Source organism: Molothrus ater, chromosome 13 (genome assembly GCF_012460135.2).
Source record: "Molothrus ater isolate BHLD 08-10-18 breed brown headed cowbird chromosome 13, BPBGC_Mater_1.1, whole genome shotgun sequence".
NCBI classification, from domain to species: domain Eukaryota; kingdom Metazoa; phylum Chordata; class Aves; order Passeriformes; family Icteridae; genus Molothrus; species Molothrus ater.
This window is the reverse complement of record NC_050490.2, coordinates 18,824,268-18,843,961: the sequence shown is the minus strand read 5'-3', so window position 1 is coordinate 18,843,961 and position 19,694 is coordinate 18,824,268. Positions and strand designations below refer to the sequence as shown.

Below are 19,694 nucleotides of genomic sequence, written 5' to 3'. Positions count from 1 at the left end.
CAACATTTCCCCCCAGAAGAAACTGCTGTCCCATTACTGACAAAAATACCCTTTTTTCTATGAACAGGTAATTCCAGAGCCTCTCCCCCAGCCCGGAAAGGGCAATGTTTGCCCAGTTGCCACACACATCCGCCTGACAGATTTAATGGGCTGCTTTTTTTTTTTTTTCCTACCTCCTAACACACAGGATCTTCATAAATTTCCTTGTTAGCATAAATCCTGCAGCCTGTTATTTCTGGGGGGGAGAGGAAGGGAGACGTTCACTTTCTCCATTCAGTAGGTTTTAAAATATGCTTCCTTAAGTTCATCCTAAATATTGCTGGGAGCAGAAAAAACCCTCTGGCTCTTGCCTGGAGCTGTGGCATCACCTCAGCAGGGCTGAGTCACCAGCTGGGATGGATGCTCCTGTCTTCTTCCTCCCTTTGGTGCTGCAGGAACCCTGCTCCCCAAACCCACTGCCCCCAGCCCCACCACTGCCCTGCAAAAACTGCCCCATCTTAAAAAGAAAAAAAACCAAAACAACCAAACCAGCAATAATTTAAATAAGCCCCTGCCCATTCAGACTCTGGTTTTTTCTCTCTGTTAATTCTCAGCTTTCCTCCACCATCAGTCACCAAGCACAGCTCATCTCCACATGGAGCTCAGCACCTTCTGGACATCAGCAGAGCTACTGGAATAAACTCATGCTTGTGCTTCCACTTCCAGGTGGAAAACACCTTCCTGTTGCTTTGGAGCATGGACAGAATTCATCCCTCCTCCAACAAACCAGCAATTCAACATTTCTTCTTTAGGATGCACATTTTCAGCTACACACGGCTTCACCAGAGCTCAAAACTCCTAAAGAGTTTTAGCACATGGGAATTGATTTCAAAGTTTAAAAAACACCCACAACAACTACTTTTGGAAAAAACAAACCAGCATCTTCCCTGGGGATGGTCAGATCAGCACAGAGACCTACAGATGCAAGGTCACCTTTTGCTCTCCCACCTGCCCTCCCCTATTTAAAGCCACCACTAACAAGAACTCTGCCCAAGGCTCATCGTGGGGCTTTTCCAACAGGAATGGGGCTATTCCATGGGTTTTATGAAAAGGTCCCTGCCAGGGCCAGTGAGGGAGAGCCCTGTGGGATTCAGAGGAAGGCAGGCAATCCCAGAGCCACAGCAGCTGCTCCATCCCATCCCATCCCTGCAGAGAGGCTCAGCCTCCACACGCCTGGCAAGTCTAACGGGTACAGCAGCTTCTTGGCAAGTGCTGGAGGAGCCAAGTCTGAGGGGAAGGGAAAAAAAAATTACTACAAATGTTCCACCAATTATGAGTCACGAGGCTGAGCTTTTGTTCCTGCCTTGCTGGGCTTTGCCCTTTCCCTGGTATTTCCCCAGCCCCGGCGGGAGCCGCCAGGACTGGCCAAGGCTCTGCTGGCTCCCGGGGGACACAGGAACAACCTGGGCTTCAAATGTAACCCCAAACAGCAGGTTCTGCTCAGCTCTGCTCCCCAGGCAGGAGTGGATCCGAGGAGGAAAAGATGGAGCTCTCTTTGTGCTGAGTGTGGCACTGCCTGAGCTCAGGAGGAGGAAACTGCAGGGTCAGACACCTCCATGTGCCCTTGGCCACCAACCCAGACCTTCCCAGGCCACTGCACCTCACTGGGAAAACAGGAGCATCCCCATTCCAAGGGAGAAGCTGTGGCTGCACACTGACCCTTGTACAAACAACTCTGTTCCAAGACCCAAATGCTTTGATCAGGAGATGAAGAGGGCTCTGGGGAATCATCCATGGATCCAGGTCACATCCACCCAACCACCCACAGCTTGTGCTTCAGTTAGCACTGACTGATCCTCTGAACTTCACAGTGAGCCTGACACTTCACTGTTTCCCTCTTTTTAAGGGTAATATTTTAGCCATGGAAGGTTCTACTTCAAAAACAGGGTTTGTTATTTTTTTAAATTAACACATATGACAGAGATCATCTTTTGCCTTCACCCTAAAACCTCCTGTTTAGAAGTTCATCAAGTAAAGGAGAAACAAGAGAAGAATGGTTCTCTTTGTTACGCAAAATTGAATTTTGTGGCTTTAGTAGGAAAAGCCTTTTTGATGATCAAAGCTGGACCAATAAATAGCAGTGGCTTGATGCTAGATCCAAAATGTACTTATTTTTGGAAGACAAGCTAAATGCACACTGAGTACACAAGAGGAGGCAGGGAGGACCACGTGCTTTGTGTATCACTCCCACAGACCTACACTTCAAGCAGAGCTATTAAATGAGCTGAAATGGAGAATAAACAAACTGAAATGTGGCAGGTAGACTGGAGCCTAAGTGGGTTTTTCCCCTGTACTTCCCTGTGATGACATGTATGGGTTAACTTCAGCAGGGCTCTTATCCTCTTTCAGCAATCCTGAGCACTGGGGAAAAATAAATCACCCAGCCCCAGACTCTTATTAAAAGTTACACCATTGGAAACAGCACAGGGGGAGAGGAGGGATCTGGTTTCAGCACAATCTCAGTCACATGTTATCATTATATTGTTCGAGGAAAAGTTAAAATCTCTCTTCTTTCCAGCAAACCCACCAGATGTCCCATAAAGACTGAGCCACGAGGGAAGCTAAACCATTACATCTTCAGGAACCCCACTTTTCCATCTTGGCTGCTGTAATTAATGCCAATTATCAAGTTACAACAAAAGCCACGGGCACGGGGAGCTTTAGGGATGTGCATCCAGCCCTAGGAATGTTTGTTGGGAACTGCAAACACATATTTATTAGAGCACAAAGCTCAGTGATCCCAGTCCTGCTATCAACTGCTCCCCTGCTCTGGACACTTGGCAGCACAGCAAAAGCCTGCGGGCCCAACCACAGGGACACCTGAAAGGACAAGGAGAAGGGAAGATCCCTAGAGAGACGTGTGCCACCCTGCCATGATACAGACCCTGTGCTGTTTGAACACCCTTTGGAGCTGGGACTGGCCTAAACATCCCCAGGAATGCCCAAGCCTCACCAAACTGACCATGAACTCTTGCAAGGAAAGAAAATGAAGAGAAATGCCACAACCAAGGCACCAGTACCCCAAAGGTCCCCTCCAGCACCTCCCCTGACTGGCAGCATCCCCAAGTGAGCAGCACATCCCATCCACGTGCTCAGCAATCCAGCCAGGAGCCTCAGAGGCGCCCAAGCCCCACCCCAGCTGCTGAAGGAGGCACATGGGGCTCCACCAAACCCCACGTTTGGCTCTCAGACCATGAACCAGGCGAAGGAATTAAGGCTGGTCCTACAGCCAGGCCCCTCCTGTCACACAGTGAGCCAGCAGGGACAGATATGTGGGATGTGCTGAGCCAAGGACAGCCCCAGCTTTACCTGCTGTCAGGTAAAACCACCCCAGGCCTTGCAGAGCCCCATTAAGTGAATGAAAGGTTGCAGGGTGGGGCAGAGCAAAAACCAGGACCTAATTAAGCCAAGCTTTGTTCGGGATCTTCAATGGCTCCGTAGCTGGGAGCTGCTCATGAAAGCAGGGAGCGCAGCCCGGGGCCAGGGCCCAACAGGTAACACCAGCCCGACGGTCCCAGCAAGAACCTCCCCAGAGCAGCAGCTCTGCAAGGGCCCCACTGCCCTGCCACGGCAATGGGGAGGGCCCACAGCCCAGCCCCACAGTCCTGCAGCCTGGCACCCATCCTGGTGGCCTCCACACGGGACACACGTGACCCTGTGGCCACCTCCGAACATCCCTGCCCACCCCGCAAACAGCATCTTACCACAGCACACACAACATGGATGTCTCTGAAAAACCAACTCAAACAACTGCTTTTTGTCCTTCTCTGCACACCCAGAGCACAAACCAAGAGCAGGACCAGGACCCCCATCCCCTCCTGCTGTCCTGCCCCACCACCAGCCCCCATGGAGGGGGGAAAGCACCAAGAGCTGAGAACCAACCTGAGAAATCTCCGGGCGTGACGTTGGGAGAGTTTGTAGCCTCTGTTTCAGTGTAGGACAACGTGGAATCTGATAGATCTGGGGGAGGAAAACAAAGGAAAAAAAAAGCACTTTTAGTGCTGCTGCGTTTGCCAGCGCTACGTGAGCACCCTTGGCTGCTGGGCTTCCCACCACCTCCCCAGGAGAGAAACTCTGCACAGAGCCAGAGAGCAGCCATTACCTTTGGAGCTCCACCACGCAAATGCAAAGTTTGAATTGCCTCAACCACAAAAATAACTCCAGTTAAGTTGATCAAACAAGTAGGAACTTGGTGCTTACTGGATAAAGTTACATTAAGCCTCTAAACAAGTCAGAGTTACTATACTTAATTATCACCATTAAAATTCTTGAAGCTGTTTATTCTTGCTTCCTTCCTTCCTCTTTGCTGAAGCGAAGGAAACTTTGTTTTAACAAGTTAAGAGTCTTTGTTATTCTCTCTTGCTTACACCCCTCTAATTAAGTGCTCAACTGTTTGCTCACAGATTAACTATTATTTTTCCAATCAAACAAGCCAGTGAAGCAAATTTCAACCCCTGGCTGTTGTTTTAATAAAGTCACGTGTCCCTCACTATCATCTCTCCCTGCAGCACAAGCAGTTTCTAAAAGGAATTAACTTGGAAGGGGGAGTGCAGGGAGGGACAACTCCTTTTTTTTTTTTTTTTTTTTGCCTCCACACCTAACAAAAAAAAGAAAAAAAGCCACCAGAAGCCAAGTTGGCCTTGCAGGCTGCTCTGGTCACAGCCCTGTGGCGATGAAGGCGCGGGGTGCACACATGGCTGAGCTGCTCCCAGGCCTTGGCAGGGGCAGCAGTGCCTTCCCCCGGGGCTGGGCGGGACAGGCAGGCACTGCTGTCCCCTCCTATCCCTGCCAAGCCCCGTTCGTCTCCTCCCTGTCCCTGCCCCGCGGCAGCAAAAGCAGCTCCCCTGGGCATTAACCCCAGCAAATCACTGACCACGGGGTAAAGGCAGAAAGGCCCCAGCTGCACTGATCCCAGCAAGAAATCCAAGAGGGATGTGGGATTCCTCCCTTCCCTCCCATGCTCCCGTGTCTTTGCTTCCCATTTAATTGCACAAGAGGCAAAGATGAGAAAGGATGGTGAGGATGCAGCGATGCCAGCTCAAAACATCTCCAGGCCAGTGTGCAGCACACAGGACCAGGATCCAGGGCTGCCAGCATCCTGCACTCCACACCCAGCCTAGCCACCCCAAAGCTGCTCTCACCAACTCTGCTTGGAAAACCTCTTATAATTCCCCAGGAGAAGTGACACCCCGCTCCAAAATGACACAGCGCCGAGTTTCAAAGGGTTTCCATCTCTTTGTAAGGAGCAGAGGAAGGGTAATAGCTGGTTCCTGCATGGAGCAGCACAGCCAGGCCTTTATGGAAATGGCACCCAGGAGCTCCCACTCCCGCAGATTACACACGCAGACAAAACATGACGTCTGGTAACCTTTCATTACGCCTTCATTAAAAATAGAGCTTCATATTATTTTGGAAAATATGCATGTGTCTGCACGGTAATTTGGTAGGATAAACTGGCATCCATTTACTTCTTAAAACTTGTCAGCTGATGCTTGCTCAGAAATAATGAGCAGCCATAAAACCCCGACTTGTTGGCTTTTGCCTGGCGTGCCAGGCAGGGCTGTCTCAGAACCAGCACCGGGGCTGCACCATGAAAGAGTTCCCAGAGATCAAAAGAGACAAAACACGTACCCAGTGGCTTTTGCTCATCATTAGGAGACAGCCGAGAGTAGGGAGGTGGTGGAGACTCTGGAAAAACAAAACTTCAGGTTAGTGCTGGGCTCAGTTTATCAACAAACCCTCTCGCTTTCTCTTTAGGGGTAGGAGGAACTCTTCCAAGGTTATAAACACCCAGAGCAAAACAAAACACTTGGAAGCAACTGGAGACGAAGGTTTCCCTAATTTTTGAACAATGGGTGTTCCACCTTGAACTTTCAAGGTGGGCTTTGCTACTGAAAGTGCTGCACCCCTCTGCCCCATATCTGTGCCTGGACACCCACAGATTGAATCACACAAAACATCAAACTGCTGCCCAAGAACCCCATTTCCATCATCTGCACCGGGAGACAAGCCTCCATGGGTGATTCCAACACACAGGGCTTGACAAGAGCTCCCCAAACACTTCTCAAGCACTGAAAAGAAGGATTGGGTGATGAGAAGGCTCCTCTTGGCACACAGGGCTGGCACCAGAGCCGGGCTGGCTTCAGCCACCAAGCCATGCCATAACCTCGGTCCATCCCAAAAGGCTTTGACACTAGAGTGGCTCAGGAGCAGAGGCCACCATGATCCCCCTCACCCTGAATCCATCTCACAAAGCTCCCGAGCTCAGCTTTAAGCAGCAGCACTGAGCAGCCATGTGCTCCAAGCCCAGCGAGTCCTCAGAGGTGCTCTGCTGGACCAGGTCATTCAACCATCCTCGCTGTTCTTGGAAGGGTCAGGACCACGGGGAAACTCCAGGCCCTGATTACAGGGGTTTCTTTTCCCCTGCCACAGTATGGCAGTGATGTTTCTTGAATTGTAACTTGCCAAAACTGAGCGTGCAGCCAGCTGGGCTGTATCAGCACTGAGCAGGCACTGCCTCCAGTGAGGAATTGCTCTGTGAAGTCCATGAGGGGCACCACACCGACCCCAGAGCAGGGAAACACGGGAGTGCCCCTCAGCCCCCACCCGGACCGGAGAGCACCCAGCCAGCAACTGCAGCTCACCCGGCTGGGCTCCCCTAAAGCACCTCAGCATCCCCCGTGTGACGGCTCTGGGGTCATCTACTGCTTCTCAGAAAAGCTTCCCCAATCCCCCGAAGGGAGCAGCGTGCTCTTCTCACAGGGTGCTTATAAATCCCAAAATATAAAAAAAAATAAAGGTGCTGGTGTCCCCGTGTGGAGGTAACAGCCAGACCTGGCTGTGCTGGTCCCACTCCATCCTGCTGTCACCACGGCCTCCTTGGAAGCGCCCCAGAACTTTCACACCCCAATGGGTGGGAAACACCAACAGGATGATCCCTGCAGGGAGCCACTTGTGGAAAAAGGGCATCAAGGCCTTCTCCTGGCTCCTGTTACCAGCGCCCAGCCGGCGCGGGCGGGGTCCTGGCACCGCCACCCGTTATCAAGGTGATAAGGAGCCACTCGATAACAGCTCTGCTTTCTACTACTCCCAGCACAGGGCTGGCGGCCGCTCGCCGCTGGGAAAACCACCACGGCTGCAGGGGAGACACTGGGAAACTTCTCCCGTTTCTACAAGAAATGCCCCGTTCCTAAAAACGCAGCTCAACTCCAGCTGGAGTAAAAGAGCTGCCTCCAGCCTCTAGCGACCTTCGGGAGAAGCACGCCCAGAAGAGAAGTTTCTTTGAAAGAAGTGATGCAAAGCGAGGCAGGAGCCCAGATTGCAACAGAAATAATAAAATCAAAGTTCTTGCCAAAAAAAGGGACAGTCAGCATAGAATCATAGGATGGTTTGGATTGGAAAGGACATAAAAAATCATCTCCTTCCACCCCTGCCATGGGCAGGGACACTTTCCACTATCCCAGGCTGCTCCAAGCCCCATCTAACCTGGCCTGGGACACTTCCAGGGACCCAGGGGCAGCCCCAGCTTCTCTGGGCACCTGTGCCAGGGCCTGCCCACCCTCCCAGGGAAGAATTTCTTCCCAATATCCCATCTAACCCTGCCCTCTTGGCAGTGGGAATCCAGCTGTCCATTCTCATTACGGTTTTTGTACAGCCTATTAAATATTATTTCCGTTTCTGCACCTCAAACTCCAACATGTCTCTGCTCCGTGTACCATTCCCTGCTGACACGGACACACAATCGAGTACTGCTGAAAAAAACAAAAAACCCTCAACAATCCCAAACCCACGCCTTGAAAACGCTCATCTCTGCCCACGGTAAAAAAATAAAAATAAAATAAAATAAAAAAAAAAAAAAAGAGAAAACCTGGAGAATTGCAGGAGCCCCCGAAGTCCCCGCGGGTGCGGGGATCCCCGCGGCGGGGACATCCCCGCAGCCCCCCCGGAGCGCCTGCGGCTTTAAGCCGGCGGCGGTGACCGCCCGGCTCCGATAGGAGCGAGCCAGGCTGGCGCCAGCGGGATGGAGCCGCCGATTATCGCCCGTCCGGCTCCCGGAGAGCGGGGAAACTCCGCGGGAAGGGGAAAAAACCAATAAAGGGCTTTTAACGCACAACTGGAAGCGCTGGTTCCCAGAGAGGGGGGATGCCCGGCGGGGACCCCGGAGCGGGCGCGTCCCCCCGGGCATCCCCGCAACAGCGCGGGGCCGGGGCAGCGCTGCCCACCAGGGCTCGGATAAACCCAGGGAGGGGTCAGAAACCCTGAACCCCCAAATCGGTGCTTGTTTGTGGCGGGGGGGAACCCAACTCGCCGCTGCTCACCTGGCCCACAGAGGCGGCTGAAGTGGTAGGGGTTGCAGCAGACCGTGGGTCCGTCGGCGACGCCGAAGCTCTGGCACTCGCAGAGGGGCTTCAGCTCGGCGGGGTGCTGCAGGTCGGGCCAGCGGAACAGCTTGCCCAAGAGGAGGTGCGGGGGCGCCGCCAGGCCCCCCAGGCGCACCTCGGTGCGGGCCACCAGGACGCAGCCGCCGGGCATCCCCCCGCGGGACTCCACCGCCTCCAGCAGGCTGTCCAGCGAGCGCTCCTTCAGCCGCTTCAGCAGCGAGTAGGTGACGGCCTTCAGCTCCTGCTCCAGCAGCAGCAGCCGCGCCCGCGCCTCCCGGCCCCGCCGCTCCGGGGAGCCGCCGTCGGCCGCGCCGTCGGGGCCGGGGGCGGCGGCGGGGGGAGGTTGGGGGCCGCCCGGCTCCCGCTCCGAGAAGAGGCAGCAGGTCACGGTCCGGCCGTCGCTCTCCGGCGCGGAGCCGGGGGCGCGGAGCCGGGCCCCGCGCCGCTCCGCCATGGGGTCCCCGCGCGGCGCCGCCTCGCCCGCCGCCCCGCGCCGCTCCTCCGGCTCCCGCAGCAGCAGGCTGCGCGCTACCGCGCGGAGCTCCACCGAGGGGCTTTTCTCCGCGATCTTGCAGCTGCCGGTGGCTCCGAGGTCGTGGCCGCTCCTGGCGCTCCCATCTCCGCCGTCCCTGTCCGGAATGACGCGGCTCCTCCAAAGTCGCCGCACCAGCCCTGAGCGTTTGGACCTGAACATACGACCCGCGGGCGGCCGGGGGTCGCGTCGCTCTCCGCCGCCCCCCGCCCTCCTCCGCGGGGCTCCTCGCTCCGCCGCCGGCTCTATCTCATCGCAGCCCCGGAGCAGCCCGGACTCCCCGCGGCGCTGCTGCCCAGCGGATCTCCGACGGCCCGCGGCGGGGCCGCACCATGGGGGGGGCGGCGGGGCGGCGCGGGCATAGACGGCGCCGCGGGGGCCGCTCCCGTGGCGGCGCTGGGGCTCGGGCGCGCCGCGCCGTGCCCTACATCGGCTGCCAACGCGGGGCCGGGCGGGGAGCGGCGGGGGCGAGGGCCGGGGGGAGCCCGGGGCAGCGCTCGGCTGCGCCCCGCGGCCGCTCCACCATACAAGGTGGGGAGGAGCGGGGAAGCGCGCCCGGCGCGGGGGTGCCGCCCGGCGGGGAACCGGCGCCGGGGGCCGCTCGGAGGCGTCGGATCCCTTCAGCCAAAAATAGTATTTAAAAAAAAAAAAGTAAAAAAAAAATTATTAAAAAAAAGGGGAAAAGAATTAAATCAGAAAGGCGAAGCAGCAGCAGCAGCAGCAGCAGAGCCCGCAGCGCAGGCCAGGTTGTCAGCGCGTCCCTTGTCCGCATCGCAGGGCGCGGCCCCGGTCCGGCGGGTCCCCGCGCTCCGTGCGCGGCTCCCGGGGCCGCCGCCGCCGCCCGCTCGCGCCCGCCCGCCCCTCGCCGGCTTTTGTGTGGCCGGGGCGCGCGCGCGGGGCCCCTCGCGAGCGGCGCCGCCATTGGCTGCCGCCCATCATGTGCCAGTCTAGACACTCCGGCGGCTCCGCGCGGCACCGGCCCTTGCGCAAACACCGGCTCGGGTTTCCGACCGCTTAAAGCGCCCCGCGCCCCGCGCCGCCCCGCGCCCGCCCGCCGCCGGCCCCGCGCGGCCCCGCGCTGCCGTGGGGCGGGATGAGGGGGGGTCGCCCCGCGGGGAGCGGCGGCGCGGGGCGGGGGGGGTGGGCGAGCGCGGCGCGGTGAAAGTGGGTCACGGCAGCGAGGGGGTTAACGGCCCCCCCGCGGGCCGCGCGCCGGACACACCCCCGCGATGTATCAACTTGTCCGCCGTGGCAAAAGTTCAGGCCCGGCGCGCTCCCATTGGCCCGCGGCCGCGTGACGCGCGGCGCCGCCGTCTCCCATTGGCCGGCGCGCGGCGCGGGCCCCGCCCCGCTCCCAGCCCGGCGCGGCCGTGAATGAACGGCGGGGCCGGGACCGCGCCGGCACCGCGGGCTGGGGAGCGAACGGGGGAGCGAACGGGGGGACACGGACCGGCCCGGGCCACCAGCAGCGCCGCCGGGAGCGGGGGGAGCCGCGGCCGCGTGTCCCGCCCCACGGCCACACAGTGCCCGTGGGGCACCCCGGATGGGACCCATCCCAATAACCCTTCCCCGAATACAGAATTAATAAATAAATGCCTATAAAACAGCCATTCCCGCGCGGCCAGGGAGGCGAGTGCCGGGTTCGGAGCAGGACGGCTTTGCCCATCCTCGCTCCATCCCAGGGATGTGGGGAAATTCCCCCACCCTGGGATGGATCGGTGGGAACCTGCTGGAGGAAAAGCTTGGGGCCAGCCTGAAGGCTTCACTCATAAGCAAAAATTAATCTGGGCAATTAATCCCCCAGCAGTTGATCGGTTAAGGGAAAAACACCCAAAACCAAATAAATTATTTCTACCAACAGATCCTAGGCAACCTGAATGTTTGCAGTTTTTCTCTTGGAATCTTTTGGGTGGCTTTTCCATACCTGAAGGCTTCTGTCCAAATTTCTGTCCACTTTTCCCCAAACCTGCCCTAATCTACTCAAGAACACAATTTAAATCCACTGGATGAAGACTACCTTTTTTTTTTTTTACAGCAAAGCTAATCAGTGCAACATCAAATACTCCATTTAAAATCCATAGCTGTGTGCCACCGATGTTTGCACCAATATAAACACAGAATGTATTAAGGATATAAACTCCTACAAAACCTGTGAGGGACTTGCTGCCCCTGACACTGCAGCCACACTTCACACCTGAACCACAGTTTGGGCTGAAGTAACCCAGCACCCCACTGGGGGAGGAAAATGCCTTTTTTCACAGTGAGAAGGCACAAAAGGAGTAAAAAAAGAATATTTCAGCTTCAGACATGGAAGTAGAAACTGGGATTGCCTGGATCTCATGGAATCATGCAATGGTTTGGGTTGGAAGGGACCTTAAAGCCCATTTGGCTTCACCCCTTACCATGGGCAGGGACACCTTCCACTGCTCCAGGCTGCTCCAAGCCCTGTCCAACCTGGCCTTGGACACTCCCAGGGATGGATCTGCAACCCTGGTGGGATCCCTGCCCATCCTGAGGCTGCTCCAGAGAGGTCCCAACCCTTGTTTGAAATCCCCACGGATCACCCTGCCCTGCATGACCCCAGGATTCACCTCCCTAAACACAGCTGATGCTTTTCTTCCCACCACTGTCTTTCCAAGCTGTCACCCAAATTACAATATGTCCCGAATGTGCAATTACCAGCATTTAAATATATATAAATCTTAAATATAGCAGTGCTAGAGCTAAGAATAGGTTATTATTGCAACCAGCGACTCATCCAAGGCTCTGTAATCATGGAGTGTGCAATATGGCAGCAAGAACAATGGGGCTTTCATGGGCTCTGGAGCAGCCCAGCACCTCCACGGGCACAGGTATGCAGGAGCAGCCCCACTGCACCCGGCATGCCATCCATCCCAGCCCCTGCAACAACAGCACTTTGTTCCTGCTCCTGCCCCAACGTGGGCAGCCACAACAGAGCCCTCGATTGTGCCCCCACAATGCACACACAATTTATAGTAATGGTGCTTATTAAAGGATTGCTGGTGATTAACAGCAATGTCCTCTTTCACTGGCTTTTTTTTTTTTTATCCACTTTTTTCTTTTTTTTTTTTTTTTTTTTTGCCTGTCATAATAACAAACATTCCTGGGAGATGCTCTGGAACACATCCTATAGGTCTTGGCAGGGAAGCTGGAGAGAAGCTTTTGAAAGCCTGCCAGTGTTATCTGACATGGATCTCCCAGGTATGACAGAAAGCCAAATCCTCCTGGGTCCAAGAGGACCGTGGGTGGCCAGGAGGGCACCAACCTCTTCCCAAAGCCAAACTGCAGCTGGGATGGGGAAAAAAGGGGGACAGGGACCAGCCCTGCCATTGCCAGCACCCTCAAAGGCATCAGCAGAGCCCAAACCCTGACTGTGGCACTCCAGGAATTCAGTAAGGAAAATTATTATCATCATTTTCTGCTTCTTTTTAAAAAAATCTCTAGTATTTGATACATTCCTGATCAAAAAGAAGAATGCAGGGGTTAAAACACAAAATTAATAACTGACACTTAAATGTTGTAGGAGCTCGACTTGAAGGTTATTTTAATGCCTTAAAATGGGGGCAGAGGGGGACTCCCAAGGGGTGGGGAGGGCTGGGGGACACATTGCACCCCCTTTTCCCCCCAGGAATGGGGGCTCAGAGTGTCTGGGCCCGACCACAGAAAGCACCACAAACCTGCTGCGCCAGAGCCAGGGGCTCTGCCAAAAACTAAAATGCCTCATAAAATCCTGCTGGTTTTGCTGGAAGCTGATTTTGAAAGGAACCAGAGAAAAAAGGATTTGACAACATCAGAATGTCCCATTTCTTTTGTTTTCATGACATTGCCATGATTTTCCAGTTCAAACTGATTTTTCATTTTGCTCTTGCAAATGTTATACCCTGTGTGGTAACACACTGTGATAGGACCTTGGCCCCTCTTCAAAATGGAAAAAGCTAAAATCAGAATGAGGCATTTTGATAAATCCAAAGTATTAAAAAAATTATGTTTGAAGAGTTTTCCTCCATGGAGAATTTCCCAGCTGCTGGACTCCACACTCCCAGAGCTCCTTGGCATCTTGAAACGCTTTGTGTAGAGAGGTGATCTCACCTCAGCACCTCAGGCTGTGCCCCCCTCCTGGAGGAGCTGCAGCCTTGGCAAAACCCTTCCCATGGGATGTAATCCATGGGTTACAAGTGACCCACTTTCCCAACTCTCCTGGGGCATAAAATCCTGCAATGGTTTGGTTTGGAAGGGACATTAAAGCCCAGCCAGTGTCATCCCTGCCATGTCAGTCCCAGGCTGCTCCAAGCCCCATCCAAGGGGGCTTGGAATAGCCTGGATATACTCCCAAGGATCCTAGGACAGCCCCAGCTTCTCTGGGCACTCTGTGCCAGGGCCTGCCCACCCTCACAGGGAAGGATTATTTCCAATATCCCATCCATCCCTGCCCTCTGGCAGTTTGAAGCCATTCCCTGGCTCCTGTCCCTCCATGCCTTGTCCCCAGTCCCTCTCCAGCTCTCCTGGAGCCCCTTCAGGCCCTGGAAGGGTCTCTAAGATTTCCCTGGAGCCTTCTCTTCTCCAGGTGAGCATTCCCAGCTCTCCCAGCCTGGCTCTGGAGCAGAGGTGCAGCATCACCCGCAGCCCTGTCCCAGTGCGTGACAACCCCATGGAGAAGCTGGGACAGAGTGCAGGAGCCTCTGCCTGGCCAAGGAATGCTCAGGTGGGTGCACTGACATCCCAGCCCAGTGGCCAGCTCTGCTCTGGCACCTTTCCTCCAAGTGGATGTGGATCCAAGTTTCCCCATCCCTCCGTCATCCATCTATCATCCATCCATCATCCATCCATCCATCCATCCATCCATCCATCCATCCATCCATCCATCCATCCATCATCCATCCATCCATCAATCCATCCATCCATCCATCCATCCATCCATCCATCCATCCATCCATCCATCCCTCCATCCATCATCCATCCATCATCCATCCATCCATCCATCCATCCATCCATCCATCCATCCATCATCCATCCATCATCCATCCATCCATCCATCCATCCATCCATCCATCCATCCATCCATCCATCATCCATCCATCCATCCATTCCTCCATCCATCCATCATCCATCCATCCATCCATCATCCATCCATCCATCCATCCATCCATCCATCCATCATCCATCCATCCATCCATTCCTCCATCCATCCATCCATCCATCCATCCATCCATCCATCCATCCATCCATCCATCCCTCCATCCATCCATCCCTCCATCCATCCATCCATCCATCCATCCATCCATCCATCCATCCATCCATCCATCCATCATCCATCCATCATCCATCCATCCATCATCCATCCATCCATCCATCCATCCATCATCCATCCATCCATCCATCATCCATCCATCCATCCATCCATCATCCATCCATCCATCCATCCATCCATCCATCATCCATCCATCCATCATCCATCCATCCATCCATCCATCCATCCATCCATCCATCCCTCCATCCATCCATCATCCATCCATCCATCCATCCATCCATCCATCCATCCATCCATCCATCATCCATCCATCCATCCATCCATCCATCCATCCATCCATCCATCCATCCCATCCCATCTCATCCCATCCCATCCCATCCCAATTCCATCACGGCCCATGCTGGGGCTGCATCTTCTGCCTGTGGGGGTGAATTGGGGCCAAATCAGCCAAATTGCTTAGGGATGGACTGAAACTAAATATCCTCCACAATTCATCACCATCAGAAGGGAGAAAAAGGAGCCAAAATCCGTCAGGAATTGGCCAAAGGCTGGGTTTCAGCAGGGATTCATGGGAATGGGTTAATGGGAGCTGCACAAGGCAGGAGCTGCTGAGTTTCCAGGCTTTTCAAGGCCCTTCCCACGAGTATCTGCTGTGGGTGGGGAGAAGCTGACTCACAGTTTCCAGGGCTGTAGTAACATTTCAACACCCCGGCGCTCCAGCCTTGGGGACTGATGGCAAAGAGCACATTCCCAGCAGAGTGGTTGGGAAGCTTTTTGACAAAATGTTTTCTTGGGTCAGAAAATGTCACTTTGGCAAAACCAGAAATTTCTTTTTTTTTTTTTTCTTTTTGGTAACAAAGTACCAGTTTCCACGAAATGTTGCTTGGAAGGGTTTTCTGGGAGCAAGCCTGGATTTCTAGTCAAACCCACAGAGGTAAAATCATCTCCCCAGAGGTCCTTGGGGTGGGTGATGGCATCCATCCGTGGTGGTGCCCATTCCAAGAAATGTCCCTTGCTTGGAGCAGGGATATGGATTCTTTAAATCCCTTCTAGGTGGAGCTGGGCCAAATTGTACAAACTAATTTAAGCAGTTACTGAGGGAGAAAAGTCTGACTTTAGCACTGAAGAGGAGAGCCCTGATCTGAGATAGGGAGTGTTGGGTTCAGTTCCCTGGTTTGGCTCATGACAAACAAGGACTGAACCACAGGTCAGGCCAGTGCCACGAGTACAGGATTATCCCCTGTGCTGCTGCTTTCATTTTTAGGAAAACAAACTCAAGGCATCCCAGAAAAGCCCTGCTGCAGTCCAAGGAAAGCATTGGTGTCTCCAGTTCTGTAGCACAGGAAGAGTGCCTCCATCCAAGCACAATGCCAGCCTCCACAGAGAGAAAAGTGGGGCTTTTCTCCTGAATAAAAGATTCATTTCAATTTTTCCCATGGCAGAAGGAGCCAGAGGCACCCCGTGGCTCTTGGTCAGTCACAGGGTGAAACACAAAGCAGGAGAAGCAGCTCCTGTCATTCCCAGAGGTGCTGAAAATCCCCTCTGGGAAGCGCAGTCCTCTCTGGGCAGCCTTGGATGCCTTCAGAAAATGCAGAGTCAGCCCAGCAAAGCAGAGAAGGGTGAGGGGCTCCTCAGTGTGCCCAGGCTTCCCTTTGCCAGGGGAAGGCAACCTGTGAGCACGAGGCTGCCATCTGTGCCCCTCCTGCTGTCACTGACTGGGATCCTCCCTGGCCTTTTGCACTGATGAGCTGAGAAAAGGAGGCACGGGGTAGGAGAGGGTGAAGGCATTGATTGCTGGGCCTCCATCTGGGCTTCATCCAGGAGCACTTCCCACCTGGGGGTGCACTGGGAGCTGCAGTGGGTCCCACAGGGGTGGGAGCATGAGGAGGGGACGTGCAAGGTCCTGCCAGGACTGAAGGGAGCCCACAGGAAAGAGGGAGAGGGACATTTACCAGAGCCTGGAGTGACAGGACGGCGGGGAACTGATTAAAACTGATGGAGAGAAGTGTTGGGTTGGATATTAGGAGGAAGTTCTTCCCTGTGAGGGTGGGCAGGCCCTGGCACAGGTGCCCAGAGCAGCTGGGGCTGCCCCTGGATCCCTGGCAGTGCCCAAGGCCAGGCTGGACACTGGGGCTTGGAGCAGCCTGGGATAGGGGAAGGTGTCCCTGCCCAGACAAGATAAGATTTAAGATCCCTTCCAACACAGACCATTCTGGGATTCTGTCAGATGAAGAAAGGGATGGGGAGGAAAAGTCACCTTCAGCGCCTCCAAAAATGGTGCAGCCTCTGAGGAGGACAGAGAGGCACATGCTGAGTCCAGCCCCTGCCTGCAGGGCAGTTTGGGAATTTGGGCCATCTGCCCCAGCCTCAATCCTTCCCTCCCCAGCCCTGGAAGGACCAGCAGCCCCTAAACCCCTCCTGTCCTGCCCTGGCTGCAGGAGCCCAGCTCTGTCACATGAACCAGCTGCTCTGCTCGGATGGGAAGGGAATTGCAACCAGAGGACATCCAGAAATCACACCCCCCTAACAAACAGCAGCAGTTTGTCCTTCTATCAGCTCTTATTCAGCAGCTTGTGGAGACAGTCTGCCTTTCTGGAGCCCTTTCCAGGCAGATAACACCCAGTTCTGAAACTGCCCTTGACGTTCTTGTTGGCTTGGCTTGGGTGAATTGTCATTTCTGACCTGGAAAGGGACTATTTGAGTAAGAAAAACAGCCCTGTGTGCTGCCACCACGCTGATCCAGCAACAAACTGTGTAACGTGCCAAGCCCAGTGTCCTTAAAAAAAATAAATCTACCCCTCTCCATGTTTACCCATACAATTTGCAAACACAAAACTGGAAGTTCCCCAGGGGGATAGGATTAAAAAAAGGATTATTCTATTTGGAGCTGGTCCAGAAAGCAAAGGGAGTATATATAAATGTATATGTTTATGTCCAAAATGGGTTTTAATTGAGGTTTGTTGTGAACAGTGGTGCTCTGCTAGCAGCAGGAGCTAAAAACACAGCGGGGCTGGAGGAGAAGGAAGGTTGAGGAGGACACCAAAGCAGATCTGAGAAAGGTCAGCCCTAAATGGCAACCTGTCCATTTCTGCAGTAGTTTGCTCTCCTATTTATGATGGCATTTTCTGGGAAGAGCTGGCCAGAGCCAACTAGGGCAGGCTTGTAAAAAGATAATTTTTCTCCCTTAGAAAACACAAAGACAGACAGACTGGGCTGCTGGCTTTTCTCCCTGCCCAAGATCTGCTGCCCTGGGCAATTTGTTCTGTTGCAGCAGCTCTTTGCTGGAGTGAGTGGCGTCTGGGCAGCCTCAGAGCAGACGCCAGTCACTCCAGCAGAGCTGCTTAGCACAGCTTTGTAAATATTTTCTGCAGAGCTGCAGCAGCATCTCACAGAGCAGCACTGTTATTGCACAGGCATCTCCAATAATAACTCCGAGAGGAGCGGCCACAACACATCAGCAAAAGCTGCTGCCACTGACCAAAACTTTGGAGGAGCAGGAACAGAAGTGGGAAGAGAATAGAAATAGGGACTGAGTCACTGGCTGGAGAGGCAGCAAGGGAAAATTGAAAAAGGCAGGATTCTGAAGCTGGGACACGGCTGTGGGATCAGCACACGCTGGGCTGATGCTTCCCCAGATTTCTCACAACCTCTAAATGGGGACATGAAAATCATTATGGGGAAAAAGAGAATATTGGCTTCCCTGTTCTGAGTGCAGACCGAAGGTAGCCAGAGGCACTCACTGCTGAAGTACCACAGCTCCATCTCCTTTTGTGCTGAAACTGCGTTCTGAGTGTCCCTGCTGGCAGCTGGCTGCAGGACCTCCAGGGCTGCTTTTCCAACAGAAAGCAGGACTGGGGAGGAAAGGAGCTGACCCTGGAGTCATTGGCACTGCTGGGTGTTTCTGAGAGCAAATCACCCTTAAACAGACACCAGGACACAGTTTGGTGCAGCGAACACCCAGCTCCCACACCCAGCACAGGAGCAGGCTTTGCTGGGAGGGAGATGGGCTGGGAAGCCAGCCAGGTCTCCAGGGGATCCTCTCCATTCCATTGCCACACCATGGAATGAGAAAACCCCTCTCTGAGCTGGCACCCTGGGCTTGGCCCTTCTCTTCCTCGAGCTGCTGAGAGCCCCTGTCTGTCCAGGAAAGCGCTGGCTCTGACATGCCAGGCTGCTGGGAGAGGATCAGGAGCAGCAGCTCCTTCCCCAGGGGTGCCAGCAGCACCTCTCCTGCTGCACAGGGACCCTGGCTGCCAGCACGGCCACCCCTGGGCATGCCAGGCAGCCCTGGGCTGCAGGTGCCCTCTGCACACCCCTTGCCATCCTCTTGGAGCCAGAACTGGGGTTTTCCCTAGCTGGACATGCATTTCTGACACTAAACCCTGGTGTTTTGGTGAGCCAAGCCCTGGTGTGGCACCTGTCACCTCCCCTAGACAGGTCCCAGCTGAATTCTGACCTTGATTTCCCTCCCGAGTGGGCATGGCCTGGAACAGCTCCTGCCCAGCCTGACCTGGCACGCTGGCTCTTGCCCACCCTTCCCAAAATGCAGCCTGGCTCAGGGTGCAAAGCTGAGCTTCCCAGGGCCACCACGCCAGGCTGGGTGACAGTGAGGGAGGGGATGGAGCCCTGCCTGGAGCAGGCACTCAATAGAAAATTAATTTTATACAAATGAGGGGGGTTTAGCTCCTGGCCTCTTTGTATTCAGCTGGTAAATGCCTGATGCACAGGGACCATGTGCTGAACCCAGACCAAACCAGCAATGAGAGAGAGGAGGAGTGTGGAGAGCTCAGCTGAGGGATTGCAAACCCCAGAAACTCTTGTCCCACTTTTCATGGGACCCTCCCTCCCTTCACTGAGCTCCACCAGCCCTGTGGCAGGGACAGCAGCTGGTCAGCACAGCTCAGGACAAGGGAAATGAATTAATGAATTCCCAAAGCCAGGTCAGGACAAAGTTTTTGGCTGCAAGTGCTGCCAACCCCTGCTGAAGCCACCTCCAGTGAGGGCAGTGCCCATGGCAGTGGCAGTGCCCCAGCTCCCAGTGCCACCCTGTCCCTGGGCTCTCCAAACAGGTGGGACACGTGCAGAAGGACAGAGGGACACTGGCCATCCCAACAGGAGCTGTTCCCATCATCATTAGCCAAGCAACAAACGCTCCTCGTGCGGCCATAAAGCCAGGGTGGCATTTTTATTAGCTGAGGTTTCCTCCTTTCTTTTTTTTTTTTCTTTTCTCCTTTTTTATGGCCTTATCCACAAATGCTGAGAGCCAGAGGGAATTATTTGTTGCTTACATTAAAGTGAGAAGCCCTCAGACCACAGTGCTGCAACCACTCCCTGTATCATTATTTTCTTCTTTTTGGATTTATATGAAGCTCATTATTATACCTGAGCTAATACAGACATCCTGACAAGGCACCCAGTGCTAATAACTGCTAAACAGCATTATTAATTATTGTAATTACAGCGTTTAATTTGT

At 54.4% G+C, this 19,694-nt stretch overlaps 1 protein-coding gene across 1 annotated transcript in view; it reads right to left on the bottom strand.

Moving 5' to 3' along the window:
• Nucleotides 1–9,609, bottom strand: part of SMAD6 (SMAD family member 6) — a 37,460-nt gene extending 27,851 nt beyond the window's left edge. The window contains exons 1-3 of the mRNA XM_036390013.2: nt 8,358–9,609; nt 5,671–5,727; nt 3,922–3,999 (exon numbers count right to left, since the gene is read on the bottom strand). Coding sequence (XP_036245906.1) covers nt 3,922–3,999; nt 5,671–5,727; nt 8,358–9,114 — 892 coding nt within the window. The 5' untranslated portion in view covers nt 9,115–9,609. The remainder of the gene's footprint in view (nt 1–3,921; nt 4,000–5,670; nt 5,728–8,357) is intronic.
• Nucleotides 9,610–19,694: the final 10,085 nt, after the last annotated feature.